The 26,866-nt window shown below is 38.3% G+C and overlaps 1 protein-coding gene across 2 annotated transcripts in view; it reads left to right on the top strand.

Moving 5' to 3' along the window:
- The window catches only part of LOC18425114 (presequence protease 1, chloroplastic/mitochondrial), a 31,811-nt gene extending 13,833 nt beyond the window's left edge, over window positions 1–17,978 (top strand). For both annotated transcript variants that reach the window (XM_006829617.4, XM_020661878.2), the window contains 12 exons: window positions 6,984–7,504; window positions 7,604–7,768; window positions 7,879–8,097; window positions 8,476–8,603; window positions 9,804–9,993; window positions 11,913–11,996; window positions 12,078–12,175; window positions 14,753–15,017; window positions 15,464–15,626; window positions 16,036–16,216; window positions 17,455–17,526; window positions 17,689–17,978. In XM_006829617.4, the coding sequence (XP_006829680.2) occupies window positions 6,984–7,504; window positions 7,604–7,768; window positions 7,879–8,097; window positions 8,476–8,603; window positions 9,804–9,993; window positions 11,913–11,996; window positions 12,078–12,175; window positions 14,753–15,017; window positions 15,464–15,626; window positions 16,036–16,216; window positions 17,455–17,526; window positions 17,689–17,830 (2,228 nt within the window). In that variant the 3' untranslated portion in view covers window positions 17,831–17,978. The remainder of the gene's footprint in view (window positions 1–6,983; window positions 7,505–7,603; window positions 7,769–7,878; window positions 8,098–8,475; window positions 8,604–9,803; window positions 9,994–11,912; window positions 11,997–12,077; window positions 12,176–14,752; window positions 15,018–15,463; window positions 15,627–16,035; window positions 16,217–17,454; window positions 17,527–17,688) is intronic.
- The last annotated feature ends 8,888 nt before the right edge of the window (window positions 17,979–26,866 follow it).

Below are 26,866 nucleotides of genomic sequence, written 5' to 3'. Positions count from 1 at the left end.
CCCCACCTCCCACCGAACTTTTCCCCCCCAAAAAAACAGAACAAAACAAAAAGGAGAAAAAAAAACAACTTGAAATCCCTGATCCCTTTGATGAAGATGACCTTGGAGTTCTCACAAAGGCTTGTAGGGAATAATACTTGGTTTTTTAGAGAGGTAAACTGAGATTGGGAAAGAGAGAAAGCATAAGTGGGAAGAAGGGAGGCTAGGGGCACATAATGCTCTTATCAAGCCCCTTTTAGATGGGCATCTTCTAAGATTCCCTTTCTCAGAAGGACACCTATCTAATCTATATGTCTATCCAAATTCTTTGACTTAGATATTATCTCTCCTAAGATATATATAAAATACCCATCCTAATCTTATTAGGATTTGCATCTCATCTTAATACCATAGACAAAGTCCCTTACCCCATGGAAGTCCTTCCACTCATAAAGGAGGTCCTTTCAGAAAACCAACATCTCCCACTTGTCTTGTAATCAGTCGAAATGTCGATTTGTGAGAAACTCTCCCATATGCTACTTGGGGAAATGAATCGTGAGACTTTAACGGGCAACATCATCTCTGTAAAGAGAACAACTTTAGGTTTTCCATCAATCCTAACGTGGAACATCTCCTTTCTCTAAACAACATTGCTTAAGCTTGCTTTAGATTCTCTTGGCCGCACCGGATTGAGTATCTTGACTAAGCTTCTGTGAATTTTCTATGCTCAAAGGATACTCAATGCCTTTGTGTACTCCCACTCAACTCATTTAATGAATATTGTTCTCATGCAAGCTGAGAAATTCATTTGCAAAGATATTATATTATGTTATAATAGTTTTTCAAAACATTTTGTTGAAAAACATCCTGGATAAGAAGATTTAACATACATGACCATGGGAAGGCATGCTAAAGTAGCAACATCAAGTTTGCCCTTCCTACTATTGTCATATGGTCTGGAGGGCACTTTGGGCCATTAACTCACAGACTTATTCTAGCATAGTGTAATAGGAACAATGATCGTCTGATACACCTCTACTGTGCCATTAGGTGACTGACTTATTCTCGCACAATGTAATGGGGAACAATGCTCATTTGATATACCTCTATCTCTATAGCAATGGTGATCTCACTCAGCATATGTGGTATGAGTCACGCCCCATGGTGTAAATTATAGGAGGTAGTAGGATCTATATTGGATTTACCCTATGCAGGTCTTAGTTGAGTCATGGCTATGTATTCATTGTAAACAATGTACTCCAACTTCCAACCAATGCACTTGACCTAAGCATTCCTATGTCGCAAGCTGCATGACCCTATGGGATGACATACACATGAATCATGTTGATTTCAGTTATGCAATCTCATCTCGATGTCACATCCGGGTGATACACACCCTGTGTGTGTCACATCCTCCAATATCCTCAACACTGAGAGTGGTCATGCTGTGCGAGCAGAAGATCTTTGCTTGCTGACAATTTATTTCACAATGAACACACATCCTAGTTGGCAAATGTGAATGTGCATCCAAACTACATGTGTGTTTATTGAGTAAATCGCAATACCATAGATCACTCATCTAAATGGTAAAAGCAAATGCAAAATCCATGTATAAATAGGAAGTCTGATAATAGTTTAGCTACAGAAAATAATCAGGGACATCTGATTCTCATTCCCTTGACACGAGCCTTATACACCTCTCTGGCTAGTGAGGGGATCTTCTATCATCCTGCTCATGGGGATGTGTTTCATGATTATCTCCTTGTTCTATCTGACATCTCATATATGGTGACACTTGATATCTATATGTTTTGCCTTACTGTGATACTTTGGGTCCTTTTCCAAAGCCAATGCTGCATCATATCACATAACACTCTTAGGTTCCTAAAACGACCCCTACGGTTAGATGGAACCTCCTTAGCCATATGTTCTCTTATGATTCTGAACAGCAAGCAATATGCTCAACTACATACTTGACAATGGCACACAAATTTGCTTCTTTCTCAACTAGGAAATAGGTCCTCCCACAGTGAAGACATATCTTAAGAATTTGCTCACTGTATTTTGTGTGTGATTATGTGACCCCAAATATATAAGTGGATAAAGCAAAACTTGTACAAAAACTGGCAAATAAATTTTGATTAAAGTTTTATAGAAGGCACTTTCACGAAGGCCTCCCAAGCTGGGTTGGGGGAACTCTCTTGGACCTCCCATCGTATATCATGCCATGGGAAGCCTTGATGCATTCTGGCGGTGGATTAAAGGTGTAGCGGGTAAGGGACAAAATATATTTCCTCAAGGCAGAATATGAGCCTCTCTCTCTCTCTCTGTCTCTCTCAAGAAATATGAGCCTTGAGAGGGAGTTGACCTAGCCTTTTCTTCCACAATGAGCCTTGGGAATGTGGGCTTTTCTCTCTACAAGTGTTTTTGGACTAATTTGGATTTTTCAACTGACTAACCTAAGGCAAGGATATGAGTTACGATTTCTCCCTCTAGGGTTAGAGACACTTGGGGGTGGGTTAGGGTTTTTCTCTCTCAAGGAGTTTCTCAATCCAGAAAGAATTCTCTCTTTAAGCCTCTCAAGCTTCCAAACTTCTAACCGAAGCAATGGCCAATGTGAAGGCCTTATATGGAGGTGGACTGAAACAAGGGTCGATAATCAATGTTCTTCATATTATATGGGTGGAATATCAATTTTTGGTCCTGTCAATTTCCAAAAGGGCAATTTTGTTGGGATATTTTGATGAAAATATCACTTATTACCCCTCGGAACATTGAGAATTCATATACCTGTCACTTCTGTCTTATTTTGTCGTATTTCCACTGGTATGTGGGCATTTTTGGCTCCATAGAGTCGCAGAGAATCGACCTAGGAGCATGTTGCATTGAATTTCACTCTAACTCACAAGTATTGGAGGTGTTATGAGTGTTTTTGTGGGTGTGGGTGTGGGTGTGGGTGTGGGTCCAATTTCAGCAACATAAAAAATGTAGCAACACATGGGGGCTTCAAAATCTCCTTTAATCTTCAAAGGAGCCATGACAACTCTTATATTGATGGAAAGAACAGCGAGTCGAGTTTGCATGCTAAATCTTATATATTTTCTCCACGATATAAGGTGGGAACCCTCAAGAATATATATATATATATATATATATATATATATATATATATATATATATATATATATATATATATATAATATATCTGTGTGTGTGCATGTATGTTGATGGTGGACTGTGTGTGCATGTATGTTGATGGTGGACAACTCTCTTGACAAGGAGCAACATATCAAAAAATAAGCCTATATAACCAATGAAATGGGCGATATGGCCCCAAAACAAAATGGTGTATTGTACTATTTTGCTGTATGTTTCGGGCCATGGCGAATATTAACTCATGTTAGCACAAGAATAGTATGGTAGAACAAAGCTTCTTTAGTAAACAGTATCAGACAATGTGGGATTGACCTCAAATTTTAAAGTTAAGCTTTTTGTAGGACTTTTCTATGATCTCTCAAAGTTTTGGGTCCGTTAGATGCCTATTTCTGGGGTTCCCTTTGTAAATCGACCGGCTTTTTATGCTATCCAGGCCACCATCCATACTACCAAGATTGATTCTAGTATATTGGCCTCTCGATACCGTAATGACCTGATTTTTGGGAGATATCTTGAGGGTTCCTTAGATTAGATTTTGGTTCAATTTTGGCCCATTTTCTTTTCTTGATGTGATTTGACCAAATGGCCCTTATTAATCATCCAATCATGCATTTTGGGTTGCAACCTATCCCAAAGCTCACAGCCTTTATTCATGATGTCCTTTATCATTAAATATGAGGATCCTAAAAACTTGGCCTCAATATGTGATCGTTTGAGGCCCTTACTGAGATTTCTGATTTCTCTGGTAGTTCCAGCACGTATGACATCGGTTGCCTGTTGGAGTGGACGACTTCTGCTTTCACGGTTGGTGGGCCGCCCTGATTTGGGATCCACCATCTACCCTGCTTTATAAGGGTTCTCAGGTAAGATGAGGCCCTGATGCCCACCCGTAGGTTTTAAGCCTATGTTTGGCAACAAATATCCACAATATGATCCAGTTCTGTACACCTCTGTTGGAACTAGTGTTGTGTGCTCTGATACAAAAATACCGCGAAACACATACATGTATCTTCATTTCTGGCTCTCCCCTGAATCTTCAAGATTTGAAGTAGTTGTACTTCCAAACCAACCCAAAGAGAAAAGTTTGCAATACTGAGGAAGGGCTAGGGCTAGTAATCAGCTTCAAAATTTTTATTGTAAGGCCTTTTGATCCTCGTAATCAAGTGAATGTTTCTATCATTGATGCAAAATCCCACAATAAGGCGCAAACTAATTGAAGTCACGGTCCAAGGTGACATACTGTTAGATTGCTTGTCTGACATTGATGGCATACAAACAATATCATAAAAAGCACAGCAGATATTTTTTGGGCCAAAACAAGGGTTATAGGAGCACAATCAGCAGATGGCACCCTACTGGTTGCATTCTACTCATGAGCTACCCGAGCACCTGTATACTATGTCAAAAACGGATCCCCGGATATAAAGTTATGCCCTTCTGAAGGTTGGCATCTAACTTTTCTTCTTTGAGGCTGTATACTGTTACTATGGAGCCGCGTCCTAGTTCACTCTTCATTGGTGTGGCTGTGGCCGCACTTTTTCGGCATCAGGTTCAGGTACCGCCTCATACGTGCAGTCGCACAACTGAGGCCACACAAAAAAACTGTTACAATGTGGGCGATATGTTATTGTATGTCTGTGATCACAAAAGCAGCAGTTATAGGGCTTCAGCCTGTGGTCCTCACACGTGCTCCATCTCGCACTTGTGGCCACACATGTGGGGCATATGTGCACATGCGTGAAGCCAGTGGCATACCCACGCGCATGCCACACATCCCACACGTGTTGTCACCCGTGCCATATGTCTTTTATCACACATGTCGCACATGCGCGTAACGAGCTTGATCCCCACGCACTACACACATGTTAGACGTGCTTATATGTGTGCCACGTGTGCAGTTGCGTGTGCCACTTGTGCCAAGTGGCGTATAGGCTCTGCTGCCCTATGCAACAGCGTGATTGGTGTGCACCTCGTTGGACCACCTCACGTCCACCATGGGACTAGCACGGGTGCATGGTTCACAGCATGTGCATGGACTGCACATGTCCACACAGTCTGTGAGGATGCATGGTGCTTCATCACATAGGACCACTGTGGGTCCAGGGCCCATAGAGTGTGCCTGTGCCCATCATGCACTTAACGGGCTTGTGTGCACCATGTGCATACCTAGGTGTGGCTAATGGGTTGAGTCGACGATCACCCAATGGGCTGACCCGACCGGGGTCAAGGTCAAGTGGATCCAAACATTGGACCTGCAGGGTCAAATTTGGGTTCATTTGACCTTGACCCCACCCTAGTCAGGTCTAGTCTAGGTCCACCTTGGATCCTATGAGGTCAGGTTGGATCGAGTCCTCGTCGGGGTCAACTCGACTTGGTCTTACCCAGTATAGATTAGTATAAACTCATATGAACAATATTAACTATATAATATAAATATATAAAATTTATTTATTTATTTATTTATTTATAGACCTGGACATTGGGTCTAGGTCCATTTGAATTAGACCTGACCCGGGTCTACCATAGAGTCGGGTTGGGGTCAACCTGGACCCAATGCGACCCAATGCCCCCCTGTTTACATCCCATGCCCAAAGTGGCCCTTTTAGTCCAAAAAACCCAAAAACATGAAAATAACAAAATCTCCAAACACTAGAGTTTCTATGTTTTCGCAAACCAACCACATGGGTTATATCCAAGACGCAGATTGCTATCGTAATGGCTTTGATACCAATGTTGGATTCACCGATGAATCCCAATCACATTGAAAAACATAAAATTAAAGAATGAAATATAGGTCACACAACTTTTTGAGTCCGATTACCCTTTTGCGCTTTCAAGTACAGTTCCTTCAGTTCATGTGTTTGATGCTCGCAACCTCGAGCCTTCTTTTGATTATTAGAACTGAAGGTATGATGAACACTACTCAGTTCTATGGGCCCTTTGACGGACCATTCAGGCCATCTTTTGATTATTAGAACTGAAAGTATGATAAACACTACTCAGTTCTATGAGCCCTTTGATGGATGGTCCGAGAGTTCTCATAAAGGGATATAGGGAACACTTAGTTTTCTAGAGAGAGAAACTTAGATTGAGAAGGAGAGAAAACAAAAATGGGAAAAAGTGAGGAGAGATGCATGTGATGCTCTTAGCAAAAAGTTATTATTCTCTCTCTCTATGACCCCTTTTATATAGATGGGCCACTTCCGAAATTCCCTATCTTGGGTGGATTCCTATCTAATCTATATATGTATCTAAACCTTTTGACGTAGAATATAACTTTCCTAGGATATGTTTGAAGTACCCTTGTTATTCCTATGAGGATTCTCATTTCATTTTAATGCCACAAACAACGTCCCTTATTCCCTGGAAATCATTTCACCCACAAGGGCTGTCATTCCAGTAAACCAACAATATGCAATCCCTTTCAAAACAATTAGGTTTCAAAACAATTAGGTTGCGTTAGATGGAGTATGACGAATCCTTGATTGTAGCATTCATCAATAGCCGTGTATACTAGTACGTTAAGTATTCCTTAGTTTTGTGTAATATATTATTAGTGTATGTGAATTAAAAATATATATTATTCATTCTATATGGTACAAAAAGTTTTATTTAATTGTTGAAGTGCCATTTTTTTTCCCCTTTTTTATGTGCACGGGATTGGCAATCCAGAGGGATATATTTGTGTTATTATTTTTCTGTTAATGCTAGCTGACCTCAAATAATTGGGATAAGACTTGGATGATAATGATGATTTTTTTCTGTTAATGCAATCTGATTAGGAATGCACTGCATACAACTAGCTTTGCTGGTATTTGAAACTGAAACGGATTTTGCTTCTCTGACAGTGTACCTTGATCAGTTTGATGCTAGCTCTGCACCATATGAATCAAAAGTGGTTCCCCAGAAACTTTTCCCTAAGCCTGTCAAGGTTGTTGAGAAATATCCTGCAGGTGACACTGGTGACCTGAAAAAGAAACACATGGTTTCTCTCAACTGGTTGCTATCTGAGGAACCCTTGGATCTAGAGACTGAGCTTGCCCTGGGTTTCTTGGATCATCTCATGTTGGGAACCCCTGCTTCTCCATTGAGAAAAACTCTTTTGGAGAGTGGATTAGGAGATGCTCTTATTGGTGGTGGAATTGAAGATGAGCTCTTGCAGCCCCAGTTCAGTGTAGGTTTAAAAGGTGTTGCAGAAGAAGATGTTCGGAAGGTAGAAGACCTGATAATCCAAACTCTTGAAGAATTAGCAAATAAGGGTTTCGATGTAGAAGCCATTGAGGCATCCATGAATACAATTGAGTTCTCTCTTCGTGAAAATAACACTGGTTCATTTCCTCGGGGCTTGTCACTGATGCTACGCTCCATTGTGAGTAAACAGCTTTCTGTTCTTATTTCTTCAAGGGCTTGCCAATGTCACTTGGGCCACTTTATTTTCGCAAATTTTTTATTTTTGGTACTCTTGCAGGGAAAATGGATTTATGATATGGATCCATTTGAGCCTTTAAAATACGAGAAACCGCTAAACGATTTAAAAGCAAGGATAGCGGAAGAAGGCTCAAAGGCTGTTTTCTCTCCTCTAATACAGAAATTCATCTTGGACAATCCTCATCGTGTTACGATTGAGATGCAGGTCTTTTGAAAAACTATTCATTACTGAAGTTAATGATTAAATATTTTAGTGAATTTTGATTTTAGGAAACAATGTTCTGCTGAGTGGGTATTTGCATTGTTCCTTTTCAGCCTGATACTGAGAAAGCTTCTCGTGATGAAGCTGATGAGAAAGAAAGCCTAGAGAAAGTTAAGGCCAGTATGACAGAAGAGGACCTTGCGGAGCTAGCACGTGCAACACAGGAGCTTCGTTTAAAACAAGAAACTCCTGACCCTCCTGAAGTTCTTAAATGTGTTCCGAGCCTCTCTTTGCATGATATTCCAAAACATCCTATACATGTTCCCATAGAGGTAACTATGACCTGTTGCTCTCTTTTTCTATTTATCTCCTTTTAGAAGTTGAGTGTATTAAGGAGTATTTCCTATCTTTTCGGGCCTTTTTTGATGCTCTATAGAATATGATCCTCATACAAACACATACACATGATCCTTATGTATATTTTCTTGTTTTTCAATATGCGTATTCATTATTTTCAATTAAGTTTTCTATATTTTTTTAATGTGTACTCTAAATTTTTTGACAGAAAAGAAATCACCTATGCAACCCTCCTGATATTAATAAAGAGATCAATGTTTACCAATTCTTTTAGTTCATGTTTACCAAATTCTTTTAGTTCATGTGACTGAGGGAGATCGTTGAACTATGTCTAAATGTTTTCTTTATTGCAGATTGGTGAGATTAATGGAGTAAAAGTCTTGCAGCATGAACTTTTTACTAATGATGTTCTCTATGCTGAAGTAGTGTTTGATATGTGCTTGGTAAAGCAAGAGCTTCTCCCTTTGATACCTCTATTTTGGTAAGTCAGCAGTTATGGTTTGGGGGAATTCTTACTATGACGATGCTTCCACTTTTAGAAAAGTGATTGATCATATATTTGTCTGTTATTGGCTATGCGATAATGGGTCACTTATATATTATTAATATTGCGTATGTGATGAGTCCCACATCAGTCGTGTGTTTGCACCTGACATAGGTGCATGTGTCATAACACATGTTGACAATTCAGACAATTGTGAACACTTCCAAGAAGTGTCTACAGGCATTTCTTGGACTTATACTTGTCTGACAAATGGACATGGTGTCGTAGCCATCCACACATTCATCAGAATTCTACATTATGCCTAGGATGTGGAGGTTCACATCAAAACTTTAGAAACTTTTGTCCAAAATTTTTATTGCTTTTGCCTTTAGTATGAAACACCTCCAATTATTTATCATAATGTATTCCATGTGTAAGAATATGGACATGTACATGTATGCATGTCATGCAGTGTTTCAAAAAGCGGACCGCCTAGTTCTTGGGAGCATCATCCAGGCCTAGGCGCCCCAAAAAACGGATATCAATGGGCGCCCAAGAACCCGCCTAGGTGCGCCCTGCCCAGTGGCAGAAATGCCCTTCGTTGAGGCTAATTTTGGGTCATTTTTAATACTAAAGGTGTAAAATTGTGAGTTTTAGGTTAATTTGAAACATAAAATCCATTAGACCTATTTTAGAGAGAAAAAAACCCAAAAAAAAAAAAACATTAATGGGCCTCCCAGGTTCTGGGCATCCGCCTAGGTGCTGGGCGGCCTGGACCCCCCCGATCGCCTAGGTACTGCCTAGCGCTTTTTGAAACACTGATGTCGTGTTCCTTACAACAATTTACTTGTATTTGTGTTGGACAGAATATGTTGATCAATACCCATATCTATGATCATGTAACATTGGATACTACTAAAAACAAATATGATACTGTGAAATGGACCATGACATATAGCACTATTAAGTTATACTTACTGTACATTCCCACTGAGAGATGGTTGGAGATAATCTGGACCCAGGAGAATGTCCCCGTGGGCCCCACTCCAGTTAATCTCCAACCATTCGCAAGTGAAAATGCACACTGATTTTTTTTCCTTGGACTACCATAGCCTTTCAGACTAGGTAACGTTTCCCAACAGAATACTCATATATGCAATTTTAACTATGGGTGTGACTTGAATGGTATTTTGACAGTCAATCTCTGTTGGAGATGGGTACTAAAGACATGGACTTCGTGCAACTCAATCAATTGATTGGTAGAAAGACAGGGGGGATATCTATATACCCTTTTACATCATCAATACGTGGCAAAGTGGAGCCATGTAGCAGGATAATTGTTCGTGCTAAATCCATGGCTGCTAGAGTTGATGACCTTTTCAACCTGGTACTGTTTTGGTTATATTGTTAAGCGTACCTTCTTTATGGACTGTTTCACATATAATAAGCTTGTCTGTATGGTTTCTTGATTTAAGATCAAACTAGATTTGTCTCTTTTGTGCCCCTTAGTTCTTAAGGAGCGACTTATCATTGCTATAAGGTAGTATATGAACATTTAACAGGTTCTCTGGTGCTAACTATGACATCATGTGACATATTTGAGGGAGGCCATTGATTCGTTTGCACTTCTGATGGTTCCTTTTTTTTTGCTAGTTTATTTTATTTGTTTAGTTGTTTTACACTGAGTAATGATGAGCAAGTGGCATGACAACCATAACAAGGTCAATTCGACAATGTTGCAACAATGCAACATCTTACTAATAGTGGTTACATGTCTTTCTCTTATAATAATAGGGCATTTCACCCCTATGTTCAGCAATGTAGCTGCTTTGCCATTAGGCCCCTGGATGAGGAAAGGACACTGAGGCCGATGCACTTAGAGCTGGGACTTTTTTCTCATGCCCACGAGATTCCACTGGGGGAATTGGTGAAATATTTTCTCATTAAAAAATTAATTTATACATATTTTTTGATGGGCAAAAATCCCAATGGCCAAAAGTATCATACTTCCCCATGACACCCATGGTGTCATCCCTTCTTACAATGAAAAACCTCTATTGTCTCTGCAACTATTTCTGTTTCTCCTTGTCATGGTTTTACCCCCAAAAAACTCTGTTTGTCCTTCCAAATGTGTTATTTGTTTGACTAAAGATCACTTTTTGATCCATCCTGTGCCTTAATAGACTTGCAATGAATGTGACAATGCTGCCAGCATAACCCGATCAACATTAAAGAGGTCCAGCATAACTGACCAAATTTCCTTCCTAAATGAGTAGCTAAGTGATATATGATCATCCTGGACTCTTTTCTTCACAAAAGATATTTTTGGGAGAATATGCTAAAATGCTGGATATGACCAACGTGTAATGACTATGTCAGTGTAGGCATCCCATAATAAAGTTGCAGGATGTAAATGGCCTTATTCAACTATTAGTAACAATAGAGATGTATCTGAGCTGAGTGGTGAGGGCAGCGGGGCACCATGATGTGACGTCTGGAGTTCCATCCTATTGTAGTAGGGGACCCTTTTCCTACTGATATGCCCCAAAAAAAAAATGTATTGGACCTTAATAAATGTGTTGAAGGTGCCGTTGAAGAAGAATAGTCTCCAACCCTTTTCAAATAATCTCCAACCCTTTTCAAATATATATTATAGTGATGTTCACTTCCACTCGTGCTTGTACAGGCATGAGGTGTTTTCACTACTTCATGATGTAGTTTCTTTTCCCACACTGTTCCTGTGTAACTTAAATCATCCCTGCAGTGTGAGAAGAATCTCAAGTTTCTGTTATGTCAGTTTTCCTGGTTTCTAAAAGAGGTTCTCAGGCTTTGGTCCTGTCTTTTTTCTTATTTGCGATTTTAGGATGAAAAATTAAATGGTAATTTCACTCTATCGCCAGGGCTGCAGAGTTTAATTACAACAGTAAAAATGAGTTTCATTCTTTAATTACCATAAAAATCAAGTCTTAATGGTTTCCTAATTGTTTTAGTTTAACCAGATCTAATAGATAGGCATCCAAGTCCTTATTTGCTCATCTCACGGCGAACTTGCATAGAGGTCTCTTTTGCTCATTCCTTTCATCAAATGGTGTGTTGATTTTGTCCTCCCAGCTTGAGTTATTTATTCCTGAAGGGAATATAATAATGTGGCCATCAATTGAAAAGAAGTTTCAGATTTATGAATTATTCTTTCTTTCCCACATGCACATTTTCAGCTTTGACATGTAGTTCAGTGCTCCTCAACTTTGACTTATTGTTAGTCAAATATTTTGACTGTAGTGTGCATGAATGCTACTTATTGTGCAGGTTAACACAGTTCTGCAGGATGTCCAGTTCACTGATCAGCAACGTTTTAAGCAATTTGTTTGCCAGAGCAAAGCAAGAATGGAGGTATTTTGTGTGCCCCAGATCTGAAAAAAAATTAGTTTTCTCCAGGTCTTTTTTATATTGATTAATTTCTTTATTGCACAGAGTCGTTTGAGAGGCAGTGGTCATGGTATTGCGGCTGCTAGGATGGATGCCAAGTTAAACACAGCAGGATGGATTGCAGAGCAAATGGGTGGTATCAGGTAAATGTCTGCTAATGTTGGTGTTTTTTAATGAGCGGTATCAAATCAATGTTGGTAACACCTTTATAGGTCATTCAGGTGCTCTAGAAATTGAAATTCCGAATGGTGCCTGGGCTGGAATTTTTTGAACTTGACTGTTTTGTGGTCCCTTCATTGTTAATTTATAAAGTTATTTGTGGAATTTGGGTACCAGCAAGGTGCATAGTTATTTTTTAAAAAACTATATACGCATTGTTTCAGAACTTTATGTGCAGGATTTGTGCAGGTATTCCAGGCCCTGTTTTCATATGGGCAAGATCTGTAGTCTGAATCTATCCACGCAAAATTGTACTCTCTTTCTCTAAAGCAATACAAAAGTTGATGTTTATCAAAAAAAAAAATATCATTTAGAAAATGGCCTTCCATTAATTGCTTAATAATTGAAGAAAGCCTACGGTTTAGAAATTATACTTGTGTGACTAATGGATTTGAAAATTTTACGAGTATTGCTGGAATTCCTAATCTCTGCTGATCTGACCACTCAGTCTAATTAGACGATCATAGTAGCTAATTTGAGTTCCCTCTTTGGTGCCTTAATATATTATGGATTCCACTTTTAGAATTTCATTAGTGTTCCTAATAGTCTCATTGTAAGTGGCAAGAACTTCTTAGCCACAGATTTCTTTCTGCGAGTATAAAATGCATACACCGTAGAGGGGGTTGAACTCAAAAAACAACCTTTTAGTCTGATGTTATGCGGTCCTTTGTTCACTTGTATTCCTACTGTCATCCATGTGTATTTGTGTGAGTGAGTGAGAAAGAGGAGATATTCCTGTGTGTGTGTGAGAGAGAGAGAGAGAGAGAGAGAGAGAGAGATTTTAAAAACACTGGTGTGTTATGGTTAAAGGCACCGATCCGAGAGATTTTCAGAAAGAAAAAATATATATAAGGGTGTGGTTTGTATAGAGCTGGGGTTCTAAACAATCAACATAAAGCACGCCTTCAAATAGTGTCGAGAAATGTGATTTCAATACTGGAAATCTTTGTGATAGCCTTAAAATTTATTTTCTTCTCTAATTGTAAAATTTAAAGCTTAAAAAATAGTGTAGATCAAGTATGAAAACTTGAAAATCTTGAAAATTGATGGTCCAAAAATACGTTTTAAGATGCACTATTTCCAAATCTTGAAATCTATTTTTTTCTCATATCCATGCATCTTGATGTTGAGATGATCAATTTGAGGATATTTGGGCATCAAAACAACCTTTTCTACTGAAATTTTTGAGGTAGGCACTAATTTGATTGTTTAGAGCCTCAGCTCTATATAAACGTTTTCCTTTATATAAAGTTTTTTTTTGGGTAAGTCAGTGGGGGAGAAGGCCGCCTACCCATTTTTCCATTAATAAAAGAGCAGAGAAAAACAATTAACCCTATAGTAGAACTATGGTGCACCTCTAAAATCCTTCAAAAATGTTTGTTTTGATGTTGGAAAAACATCAAATTGATGATCTCGACATCAATATCTATCGATATGGAAAAAAAAGAGATTTCAAGCCCTAAAAATAGTATATTTTACAACACAATAACTGGACTTCCCATTTTGTTCAAGTGGAAAGTAAAAAAGAGCGAGGGGGAAGCCCAAAAAGATATGGTTGGAAGTAGTGAGAAAAGATATACGGATTTATTGCCTCACTGAGGGTACAACCCTTAATAGAGCAGAATGGCAGACCAGGATTTGTGTAGTCGACCCCAATTAGTCTTGAAAAGGCTTTGACGATTATGATGAATTAGACTTTCTATTTTCAAGATTTTCATGCGTTTATAGATCTGTTTAATTGGAACCTTTTTTGGAGTCTAAAATTTTATAACTAGAGATAAAAAAAGATTCTCGCACCATCCAAAGAATTTTCGACAACAAAATTGCATCTCATGACAAAGTGTGGAGGTGCACCTCACTTTGATTGTTTACGATTGCAACCTTATGCAAACCATGCCCTTTTAAAAAACACTACACTGTTCTCCCATTACATACTCCTGCAGCTGCTACTTTCCCAGCAGCTAAGCTGAATCTGTTTGAGAGATGGAAATTTGTGATAAATCAATTTAGAATGTAATAAGGGAATCCAATTCTATGTATCTGATAAGAACTGTATGAGGAGGAATCAGGATTCTCCTAATGCAAGTGTTGTAGAAACCTGAAGTGCCTAATTTCGTAATTTGCAGGCAAGTCTTCCACTTTTATATTGCCAAATCCCTAGTATTATACTTGAGATTACGATTGAAAGAGCAGCTTCTTATGCTACTCTCCATTGAAATATAAGCTGTGCACTTTCTTCCTTGCAAAGTGTGTTTTTACTTTCTGAATGCCATATTGCACTCGCTCAATATTCTACTTTGCCATTGATACTTGTTTTATTTTTATTTTATTTATTTTATTTTATTTCTTTTTGGTCCTAGAGGTCAAAGTTAACTTGTTTTATTACTTTAAAAAATGATGCTTGTTTTATTTATGAAGAATTCTGCTTTTTAAGATTTTGTTCAGCCTCTTTTTTCATGTGCATAGTAATACCTAATTTCTCCTTCTCATCCATATTTCAGCTATTTACAGTTTTTAGAAACACTAGAAAAGCAAGTGGATCAGGATTGGTCTGCCATTTCATGCTCACTCGAGGATATTCGTAGAAGTTTGCTTTCTCGGAAAGGTTGCCTCATAAATCTTACAGCTGACGGGAAAAACCTCTCAAATTCCGAGAAGCATGTGAGTAAGTTCCTCGATTTGCTTCCAGCCACGAGTTCCTTGGAAACAACGTCATGGAAGGCACAGCTTTATCTTGGGAATGAAGCTCTGGTCATCCCTACCCAGGTGCTGGTTAATTTCTTAGTTGTTTATTATTACATGGTTCTAAGTCTAATGGTACTGAGGTCCTGGTTTACATGGCTCCCTAGTTTTCATGGACAAGTATATTGTAATCCAATGGAGAATGGAGAATGGAGCCGTAGTCTATTGTTGTCATAAACATTCACTGAAATGGAGGTGAAGGGAGAGACAGAGAGTTGGACTGACTATTGGCATCACATCTCTTCATCACTGTCCATCATTTTGGTGAATATTGATAACCGTAATGGCCTATGGTTTCCTTTGCGCATTCCCACTTCTCATTTGTATCTGTTTCATAGTACAGAGTTTTGCATTTACTGTTTGTGTGTCTGCCATTCCTTTCCTCAAATCTCGGGTCTTGATAGTTTGCTCTAGAAAAAGAGGCAGATTTTAAAATAAGATTTGGTCCCTTCTTCTCGCTGCTGTTGCAGGTTAACTATGTGGGAAAGGCTGGTAACTTATATGACACCGGATACCAGGTTAATGGAAGCACGTATGTGATCTCCATGTACATAGGAAACACATGGTTGTGGGATCGAGTTCGCGTTAGTGGGGGTGCATATGGAGGATTCTGTGATTTTGATACACATTCAGGTGAACATTTTATTCTGAAAGTGCAGATAGAGAGGGACCCAACATGATACCCATGTTTTCACTTTTTGTTATCCCCTTGTTTACTAAAGAGAGGTTTGCTGGATTGCATTTATTTGAGAGTGATAGCCCTAAACTTACTCAAGCATCTTCCCTATGTATCTTCTCTCCTGTGATCTCTGCCAGTTTCCCATTTTATCTCTCTTCCTCCTCCCCTTTTAAATTCTCCTAAATTCATGCTCTCCTATCCGTTCACCCTTTTATCTTGTCTTGTGTATTATACTTTCATGGGTGATAAGTGAGTCACAAACATACCAACTCTGTTAATTTATTGCATAAGATGAGCTATAGGTGCACAATGCTCTTTCATATCTTAGTTACAGCTGCCAATTTTCGCTGGATTTTTATGCAGGAGTGTTTTCTTATCTTTCTTATCGAGACCCTAATTTACTGAAGACTCTCGACATATATGATGGAACGGCAAACTTCCTTCGCGAATTAGAATTAGATGAAGATACACTTACTAAGGCGATAATTGGGACCATTGGAGACGTGGATGGTTACCAATTACCAGATGCCAAAGGTTACAGCAGGTGAGAAATTACTTACTGGAAGCAGATAGAATGCGTGGTTCCTTCCCATGCTGGTTATTAGGGCATGAATCTTTTTTAAATTTTACTGGGTTTTTCCTTTAATCCTTGCAGTGTGTACAATAGTGAAAATTTATTTTCAAAGGCACCAATGTGAACGTCTGGGTTGCCTTGATAATTAATTCAGAAAGCAAACTATGATCAATTGAAACTATAAAAAACCATAGTCCATTGGGATAAGCCTCATTGAATCAAATGTAGGAATGGTATTTGACCCCTGGGGCCGTTTCCACTCCATTACCACCATTATTTGATTGGGGTGATGACCCCAATGGTCTATTTTTTTCCGTAGTACATTGAATTATAGTTTTGCCCCAAGTAATATCTGATATTTGAGCTATATGCTATAGACCAACAATTGAACATGTTGATGCAATGCCATGCATCCTAGCAGCAGTTCCACATCCAAGATGTGTGTGGATGTTGGGGTCAGCACCTGTGCTAATGGTAAATAGTGATGGTGACAAAAATGAGTCAAATTGTGGATCACACTCTCTCCATCACTATCCTTTATTTGATTGCACAGTGAACAGTATCAATATCGTTGGTCTGTATCGTGGTTCAACTTGTTAGAATAGGCGAACAAACCCATTCCAAAACCATCACACAGGTGCTAAGGCAGGAGGAAAGTGAGGGATGAAAGAAGTCTATTCACCTTTTTGTCCAAGGAGTTTTGCATCTCTCAGGGACCGGGGGAAGACTGAAATAGGCGTGGGGAAGAGGGGGGGGGGGGGGCGCGGAATGAGCCTTCTCCCCTGACCACCCACCCCATCCTTCCCCTTTGCCCAGCCCCAGTGAGGTACATAGAGATCAAAGTTGAATGATAGGAGGAGAACACTGCTGGCAGGAGAGTGACTCTCAACTCATTAGACCCGGCGGGTATGGATCAAACCAGGAACTGCCTGATAGCAGCAGAAGGGTTTCGATTCCCATTATACGTGATGTGGCATGAGTTATGGTTTTCAATAGTCTTTGAAATACATGCTCTAAACTAAGAAATGAACAGCTAAATTTAATAATATGCATTGCAGAAATAAATCGTAAACATCCAAGACAGAGAACCACCTATGCTGCTTACTTTTTATTACATTTTCGCGCTTAATTGCTCTTATCTCATGCATGATTTGGTGTCAAGATTATCTTGGCACATCCAATAAATGTGAGGCTTTCTTTATTTCCAGTATGTTGAGGTACTTGTTGGGGATCACTGAGGAGGAAAGGCAAAAACGGCATGAAGAAATCTTATCTACTAGGTAAAATTGTTGCTTTCTGAATACAATATCCAGCACTTGATCTTTGGTCATCAACTAGGTTTCAATCTCCCACCCCTAGAGTTGGTTGGCCTTGTATTAGGATTTGAAATTCATTGTCTACGAATGGATAGTTCAATTTTTAAAATTTTTGTACTCGTGCAGCTTGAAGGACTTCCATGACTTTGCTGATGTTGTTGACGTGGTAAAGCACAAGGGAGTCGTGGTTGCAGTTGCATCAGAAGATGATGTTACTGCAGCAAATGAGGAGAGGCCTGGATTCTTTCAAGTGAAGAAGGTCCTGTGAAACACACAAACATCATGTTCAGATTTTTCAGCTTGGTTCTTAATGTGAATAAGCTGTGTTGATTATTATATGATCCAAAATGGTTTGCAAAATTATAGGGTGGTAAAATTTTTGAGAACATTAGAAAAAGGATCGGCAGGTTGCATTATATCTCGATTCGTTGTGATTGGATCATCTCTCTCTCTCTGCTTCCTCTCTCTCTCTCTCTCTCTCTCTCTCTGCGCACACATGTGCTCACTGGCTTGTTTTGTGTGGCATATTCATATTGGGTTATGGGGGGGTTGGGTTACACATTTCGTGGCAGGTACAGGTCACAACTAGGTGAAAACTCACAAACCCATTTGAATATAGGTTCATTACCAAATTGGTTCATTCTGAAATTTGCATAAGACATGATGTTGGTGAGGTCCCATGAGTTTCATGAGGGCACAAATCGAGGTGAAGGAGGAAATAGGTGAAACGCATCATCCATTTGGGAGGACATAGGTTCATTACTAAATTGGTTAGCTATGGCAGTCAGCAGCAAAGTGCTAATACCTCACTTGCTGATCTTCCATTTTTGACATACCACTCACTTGCTGATATTCCATTTTCGACATCGCAGCTAGTACACACTACAGTTACTTCGTAGCTAGTGCGCCCTTCTGAAATTGTGATTCATTTGAAGGATATCTGATTTCTTGTACTAATACGTTGAATGAACACCAAATTGGTTCACTTGGGATGAACACCACAGGTTGGAGGTATCCAATAAGTTCAGCTATAATCTAGAATGTCCCAAGTTCATTATTTTCAATGCCCAAGATTCATCTTAACTAGAGCATGTTCAAAGGTTTCAGGAAAAAGGCTGTTTATCTAAGGGGAGAGAGTTTAAGAGGTTGGAAAAGCTTTGTGGGATCTGACCACTGGAATTATCACTTTATTCTAGCCTTTCTTAGTAGCTGTAGTGATTCTCTTTAGTTGTATATATATTGAACACTTGTTTTGATCAACTAATTTTGCTTAATGCTTAATTTGGTTTGGCAATGAGACTTTGTAACTTGTTTGCTTAATGCTTAAATTGGTTTGGCAATGAAAATTTGAAGAAAAGTTTATTTCACAAACTTCCTAAACAATTAAAATAAAACAAAAACATAACAAATTTCTGTTTTGAAACCATAGTTTGAAAGGTCAATCTGTGTGTTTAACCTAGCGACGCACCTTCTAGCGAGTGCTTTACTTTACCTCATTTTATGAAAACCACTTGCTCTGGAAAATTGCAGAGCAAGTGCTTCATATGCTTGAAGAATCAAGATAAATTTCCAATTAAAGGCACATTAAATGTGTTCCATTGTCCTCAATTTACCATATTGACACAATGATAAGTTAGTATAAAAGTTGAAGAACCACAAGCCATTAAAAAGTAAAAAACTTGTTCATCCAAACAGAAAAATAAGACAATTTGCAAAGCAATAAAATATGATAAAACTGATTTCTTTTATTCCATCAAAATTTACAAACAAATGATGATATGAAAGCCATATCTCCCTCCGAACAACCCAAGAAATCAAAACGAATCTCCAGACCCCAAAACATCATGCCCCAAATCGAATCTCCAGACCCAAAACATCATCCCCAAAAATATCATCCTCAAAAACAATGAGAAACTCACTCATTCCTCATAACCCCAAAGTTGAAATATAACGAGACTCTAACGAGAGAAAAGCGCCCCAAATGAGAGGAGAGAAGCGCAAAGAATGGCACCAAAGGCAGGAGTGACAAAGGACGAAGCGCTCTCCATAGATGGAGAAGGAGCTGGGCTCTCCTGAGCTGCAACAGAAGAGGCCATGGTCACCACAACCACAAGAAGAGAAGCAACAAATGCCAACAACTTCTGAGAGGCCATTGCTAAAAAATTAGGGTTTGGAGCTAAAAAAAAATTTAGGGTTGGAGATCGCAAGCTTAGAGAGGGAGAGGGAAGATTTAGGATGCTGGGATTTACAGAGATCGAAGGCTTTGTCTATGGAGTTTAGGGTTTGGGGTCGTGGGGTTTATATATGGGAGAGAGCGTGTAGGGTCCACACGAACGTGGACAGGCTGGCAAGGCGTTGATTGGCCAACTCTTTTCTTGGTGGAAAGACGGCGCCCAACGGTTGGTTGATAAACGGTCGGCACAAGGGAAAGTTTTTGGCAATTTCTTTTTTTTTATTTTTTATTTTTTATTTTTTTTTCTTGTCGTCTCTTACCTTTTCTGGAAGGATTTGATTTTTTTAGTATCCATCCACGAAAAAAAGGGAATTTATTCTATTTTATTTTCTGGGAAGATACATATTTTTTTCTTTCTTTATTTTTCTATTTTAAAGGCGATTTATGTTAGGGTGCGGTTTGTATAGAGCCGAGGTTCTAAACAATCAAGGTAGAGCACATCTTTAAATAATGTCGAGAAATGTGGTTTCAATACTAGAAATATTTGTGATAGCGTAAAAATGTAATTTCATATATAATTATAAAATTTAAAGCTTCAAAAATAATGTAGATCAAGCAGATCTATAAAAACATAAAAATCTTCAAAATTGACAGTTCAAAAATGCATTACAAGATGCACTATTTTCAAAAGTTGAAATCCATTCATCTTGATGTTGAGATGATCAATTTGAAGATCTTTCAGCATCAAAACAACCACTACAAGTAAAATTTTTTAGGTGTGTTCTAATTTGATAGTTTAGAGCCATGTATAAACTTTTTCCTTAATATAAAGGGGGAAATTATTTTCAAATTATATAGGACTTGGGTTTAGGGAGTTTATTATTGATTGGTTAGTGTATAATTTAGGTAAAAGTTGCAAGTTAAGGGCATGTATATTGTACACTTACTCCCTCGGACAAAAGGAAGATTTTCTTATCTGAAATTATGGCAGCCAATAAAATTCACTACATGATTATATTTAAAAGAAAAGAAAAAGTTGAATTTTGAGTTTTCTAACCCTTAGATCTCATCCTTAAAAATTTGACATTTTTTATTCTATCTTTTTGAGGCATTATTTTCTTGGAGCCCAAAAGAATGCAATTCAGAAAAATTTCTCATTATCAAGTATAGCATATGGGTTGAAGATATTATATCCCCAAAATTTGGGGTCCCAAAAATACTCCCAAATTGGGTTGTGCTTGAGGGAGTAAATCAACATTTGCTCCCTCAGAAGCATGAAACCTTTTGGCAAAAACCCAAAAGGATGGAAATGTCATTATTTCATCGTATTTCCTTTTGCTTTCGTTGAGGATTGATGGGGCCCTCTAGAGGGAACGGGGAAACTATTTTGGAGTAAGATATGGCTTTTGGTTTTTTATTAAATATTTGGATTTTTCCCATAAAATTATACAAATAAACAGAATGATGGAAATGACAGACAGATGCATGGGCTTACCTACCATAGCCTTTCTATATGTATATATACTGCCAAATTGGATGTGAAAGTTGTGGTAAGCTTTTGCTGTCAATCAATTGTTGATAAAATAAGAAAATTTGGTGAATCTGCAAAGCGCAGTTTGTGGGGTAATGTTAATCTTACCTGCACATTTATTAAGAGAATTCTATATTAGGGAAAGTGCAAGATATGGTGATATATAGTGTGACGTGCTGTGCTTTTCCTCATTTGCTCTAATTTTCTATATCATTAAAATTATAAAATTTTATTACATGGGGGTTAACTTTTTGAAAGATATATCTTAATTCCAAAACAAAAAAGGAAAAAAAATCTAGACTACCGATCAAAAGAGAAAAAAAGATTGAAATATTGATTCTTAAGGAAATGATTCTCTGTTAGGGGTGGCAATTGGCTGGTTGGCTCAGCTCGGTCTTAAAAAATTCGGCCTGTCACAAAATATGGCCCGAGGGGCAAGACCACCATGACCTAAGGATAGGGTCGGGCTGAGCAAATTTCTTCTTGTTTTCTTTTTAGTTTACATTTATTGTATTTGGCATGGCTAATCCCGGCTTGAAAGGGCCAGGGTCGGTCGAGGGCTGGGGCCTCTTCAGCTTTGTCAAGGCCGGGTAGGGCTGAACTAAGGCTGAGCTAGGGCCAAGGCTGCCCAGCTCAGGCTTGGCTTGTTGCCACCCCTTGTCTAAAGATACGACAAAGCTACCCCTTGTCTTATCGTAAGATACGAAAAAGTTGCAACTAATATATATGAAGATGGCAACATGGATGGAAATTGCTTCTGATTCAAATCGTAATCTAACATTAGTACCTAATTCAAAAACTTCTCTCCCATTTGATTTTGAAATATTGTCCTAAAAACTATTTTGAAAACAAAGGAGTCAGAACGGCTCCCGATAATGATGATCAAAAAGCACATATGATCATCCAGTTCAAAAGGTAAAGATTACGACAAGTGAATACTACATTACCCACTTCCCGCATCAAAGCCAGAAAACGAAAAGAAAAATACCAAATTCCTAAACTATCACAGCCTTAAAGCTCAGGAACACACTTGAGGCATAAGGTCAGCTACGACATACAATCGAGATTTCTCTGCCTTTCTCATCTAAAGCAATCCACTCAGATATTTAAACTCTGATTTTCTCGGAATAGTGGCACACCGATCGACGACCTACAAACGGAGGGCACCTTACCTGCGATGTTTTGGACGATGGCCCAAGCTAACCTTCGGGTCTTTGACGAGACCAACATACACCATGGTCTTATGAGGTCAAGCTACCGGAGAACTACGATGTTTCAATTCCTGACCACTTTTACTTTATCTCGGGTGCCTACTTCTTTGCCGCCTTGTATCCCATAGCTCGCTTGAGACACAAACCTCAAAGAGGAGCATTTGTAGACACTCTGATCTCGATTGAGAAAACCACGGCGGACCAAAATGCTTCGGGCAAGCCACCCTGATACTTACTTTAACTCATCCGTAAACCGAACCCCACAAGCTATAAAATACTCAGACTGAGCTGAAGGCGCTTGTGACTCGAAATATGTCAGAATGGTGATCAAGATTGCCAAACCAAAGAGCGATTTGGAAGAAGAAGGATCTGGCACCACTCCTAGCGATGATAAGGCAATTAGAAGATAGCATCTAGAGAACAACCCAGAAGGAGAGAGAAGAGCACATTGACACTACCACTAGCATCGTCGCCCCTTGGACTCCGAGAGATTAGTTTGCCTCAAAACAACAATGGCCTACAGAAGTGACATAAAGCATGATAATGATGTTTGTCAATAAGTACTGACACGTGTTAGAATTATACTGACATATCCTCTGTACGAGCATACATGTCAACTTTGGGGTGAACTAGGAAGTGTCCCGTAAACGGTTGAAAGTACGATGCGCTGGAGTAACTGTCAGAAGCCATAACAATTTAGAATGGTGCCTAAGGAGATCCAGGTACAAACCACCTCTGAGGAGCAATTCCAAGTGGCGATGGTTCCACTGCCAATAGCACCAGACCTCTGACACACTGCTCACAATATTGTATCTGATCCAACAACGTGACAAGAAAGTAATTAAGGCAGCAATTATTATCGGAGGCGCAATGAATGCTGATCCAGACAGATCTGGTGCCAGTGCTGGTGGCGCTGGATACAGTCAGAAGAGCGCCCTGTAATGGATGGTCAAGATTGCCCCCATTTCAAAACTTTTGTGAGATTCTTTGAAGTAGACATCTTTTGAATGATACTCGAGGTGTAAAGGTTGAGGAGCAGTTGGCAATGTTCTTATACATCTTGGGGAAGAGCTCAAGCAATCGCACAGTCCAAGACCGGTTCCAACACTCTGGTGAAACTGCTTGTCGCCATTTTGAGAGAGTTCTCAATGCAATATATAAATTATCATTCGATTATGTTTACCCCTAGAAATTTACGAAAAAAGTCTGTATTATTTCAAGGTATTTATTTTAAATTTATGTAATAATTTTGGGAAATTGATGATTGATTTTAATTGAATTTTTTTTTGCTTTGCTTTTTGAAGAATTACATTGGGGCAATAGATGGTACCCATATTCATGTAAGTATTCAAGCTCCATATCGGAATAAGAAAGGCTTTTTATCACAAAATGTAACGGCAGCTTGTTATTTTGACCTTCGCTTTTTATATGTACTTGTTGGGTGGGAGGGATCATTGTAGGATTCTTTTGTATTAAAAGCTGCACTAAAAGCAGGTTTCAACCTTCCCAGAGGTCACGGTTATTTTCCTTACCTAAAATTTTTTTATATTTGATGGAATATTTCATTTCAAGGTTGCTAATAAATGTCATAATATATACAACTATATAAATTTTGTCATTTATATACATTCAGATAAATATTATCTCGTCGATGAGGGTTATGCAAACACATGAAACTTCAGAGCTCCATTTAGGGGTGTGAGGTATCATTTGAAGGCTTATGGTCGGGGAAATTTAACCCCACAAAATGCTAAGGAGCTCTTCAATCTTCGGCATTCATCTTTTCAGAATGTTATTGAACGTGTATTAGGTGTGTTGAAGAAAATATTCCCTCTCTTGAAAGTGGCAACAACATATCCTTATGAAACACAAGTTTAGATAGTCGTTGCGGCTTGCACTTTAAATAATCGTATCCGATCTATAACAGGAGGTGATGATTGGCTCTATGAGGAGTATGATAGGGATCTTTTACGTGGATCAATTGAAGGAACAAATTTTGAATATAACGATGTAAACCCTCAAGGTGATAAAAATGATGGCGATGAACTGCGAGATCGTATTGCTAAAGCACTTTGGGATGACTATTGTGCTCACTGTTGATCATAGTGTGGCACGTAAATATAATTGGTTGTAATCATGTTTTTTATTGTTCTCTTTTGTGGAAAAATTTCCAACACTTTAGATTGTAATATTAATTATTTGGGGTATCGTTCAAGGGTTATGGAAATGGTGTGAAACTCTCTTATTTAAAAATATAGTTGTTCATTCTCCTCTCTATGCCCATGGAATTTATTAAACACATGAAAGAACATAGTTTAAAATCAAGGTTGGTCAAAACGTTTTTATGCAATGAGAAAAATAAAGAAAAAATACGAATTTAGAATTTATTGCAACGCATCCAGACATATCTGGCAAATAAAATTTTCTTATCATATTTTAATAGACATCCAAACAGTCTACCAATATAATAAAATAAAACGATAATGTTTTTCAATTGAGGAGGAAAAAAATTACATTTTTTTTTCGATGTGAATATTTTTTCTTGGGAAAATTATACATATATCCGTTATATTTTACGTTATTACGGATGTCCCGAATAATTTCCGTTATTACATGTCTGTACGTTTTTTACCTACATAACACAATTTTTTAAAAAGACAACTTTACTCTTTTTTAGGTGTTCAACATCCGAATTGAAGGGTTTTTTGGATGTTCAACATCTAAAAATAGCCGAAAGTTTAACGTTTGCAGTCATATTTTCAGATGTTGAACATCCGAAATTGTGCCTGCGAAATGTGACATTAAACTTTCGGGCTATTTTTGGATGTTGAAAATTTGAAGAACCTTTCAATTCAGATGTTGAACACTTGAAAAAAGATAAAGTCATCTTTTTAAAAAAATTATATTATGAAAAATAAAAGACGAACAGACATGTAATAACAAAAACTTTTTGAGATATCCATTATAACACAAAATATAACGAATATGTATGCAATTTTCACTCTTTATTTTGACATCCAAACTTGCCCAAATCATAATATCTAGTGAAGCAAAACGCGATTTGGTCTGACCATGCGTGCATTGCTCGATGGCCGTGGCTCCGTCCCCCACATGGAAACCCGTGTCACCTCTGTTGCGTGAAAATCCTCTTTTTCACTTTTCGTATCAACTCTCAGCCGCAGAAAACCAGAGAGATAGGAAGTCAATCCGCTGCATAAAACTAGAGAGAGATGAAATCCCCTAGATATCAGTGTTTTGCAAGGGCATAAAATGGAGTGGAAGGGTGGATTTTTTTTTTTCCATTTGAACTGCATTTCAAGTAGGTTTCAATGGCCCCCATTTTTTCCTTTTCTTGATTTTTCCTTTTAAAGTTTATTGTTCTTTTGCTCGATTAATGTTCTGGTTTATTGCGTTTTTTTTGTTATGCCATTTTCTCGAAACTAGGTTTTGTTGCAGAGTATATTTATCAGTTCACGTGTTGGATTTGGTTGGGGTTTGGAAACTTTTTGAGTGGTTTTAGGAAGATTCACGGTTTTGGATTACGGGTTACTGTTTTGGTTAGGGGTTAAGGTAAAAGTAACTGGGGGAAGTGGTTATGGTGGATATCTTTGAGGTTTATTCTCAAACACAGATTATAAGAGCTAGTCTTCATCTTTGCCAACAAGTTTGGAGGGTTTTATTCTCGGATTATTTATGAATAATTTTTTTTCCACCTCTCATTTTATACTACTTTTATTTTTGTCTATTATCCTGTTCCATTGTACTGGTTTTTTGTTTAATTTTGAAAGCTTGATGATTGCTTGTTGCATTATCAATTAAAAAACTATATTTTCGCTACCCATTCCTCCCCCCTCTCTTCAGTTTTGAAAAGCTTGGACTGAAAATTATAAGTTATGAAGTAAACTGTGCATTTCTCAACAACCAAATGGAGTAGTTAGATTAGTTGATTTTTCAGTTGCAAGGTTTTCCCTGCATTTCTTGCTTGAGCACAACCACATTGTGATTTATTTTGGTTAGATTGACTGTGTTGCTAGATTACTTGAGACTATATTCAAGGTCCTCGAAAGCATAAGTAGACTAGTTGTCATGCTTCTTAAAATTAATGAGGATAAATGGTGGTATCACGATACCCAAACTGATGTTTCAAATTTCATAAAAATCCATTCTTAGTGGATGCTTTTTAATTTCGATAATGGAAAAGGGCCAAATTTGGAAATCTAGCCAGAAAAGTCTGAATCGTTGCCTTGTGGATTTGATCGTCTTAGAGGACATTGATGAGGCAACAAATTAATGGAGTGGTTGTTGAATTTTTGTGTTTGGGAATTGTTTTTATCTGAGAAGTATTATTTTGGGATGCTCTACCTCATATGGATGTTGCAAGGAGTCTGC

The sequence above is a fragment of the Amborella trichopoda genome, chromosome 4, assembly GCF_054954075.1.
Source record: "Amborella trichopoda isolate Santa Cruz 75 chromosome 4, AtrichopodaSantaCruz75HAP2 v2.0, whole genome shotgun sequence".
Lineage (NCBI taxonomy): Eukaryota > Viridiplantae > Streptophyta > Magnoliopsida > Amborellales > Amborellaceae > Amborella > Amborella trichopoda.
This window is presented reverse-complemented; position numbering and strand designations above follow the sequence as displayed.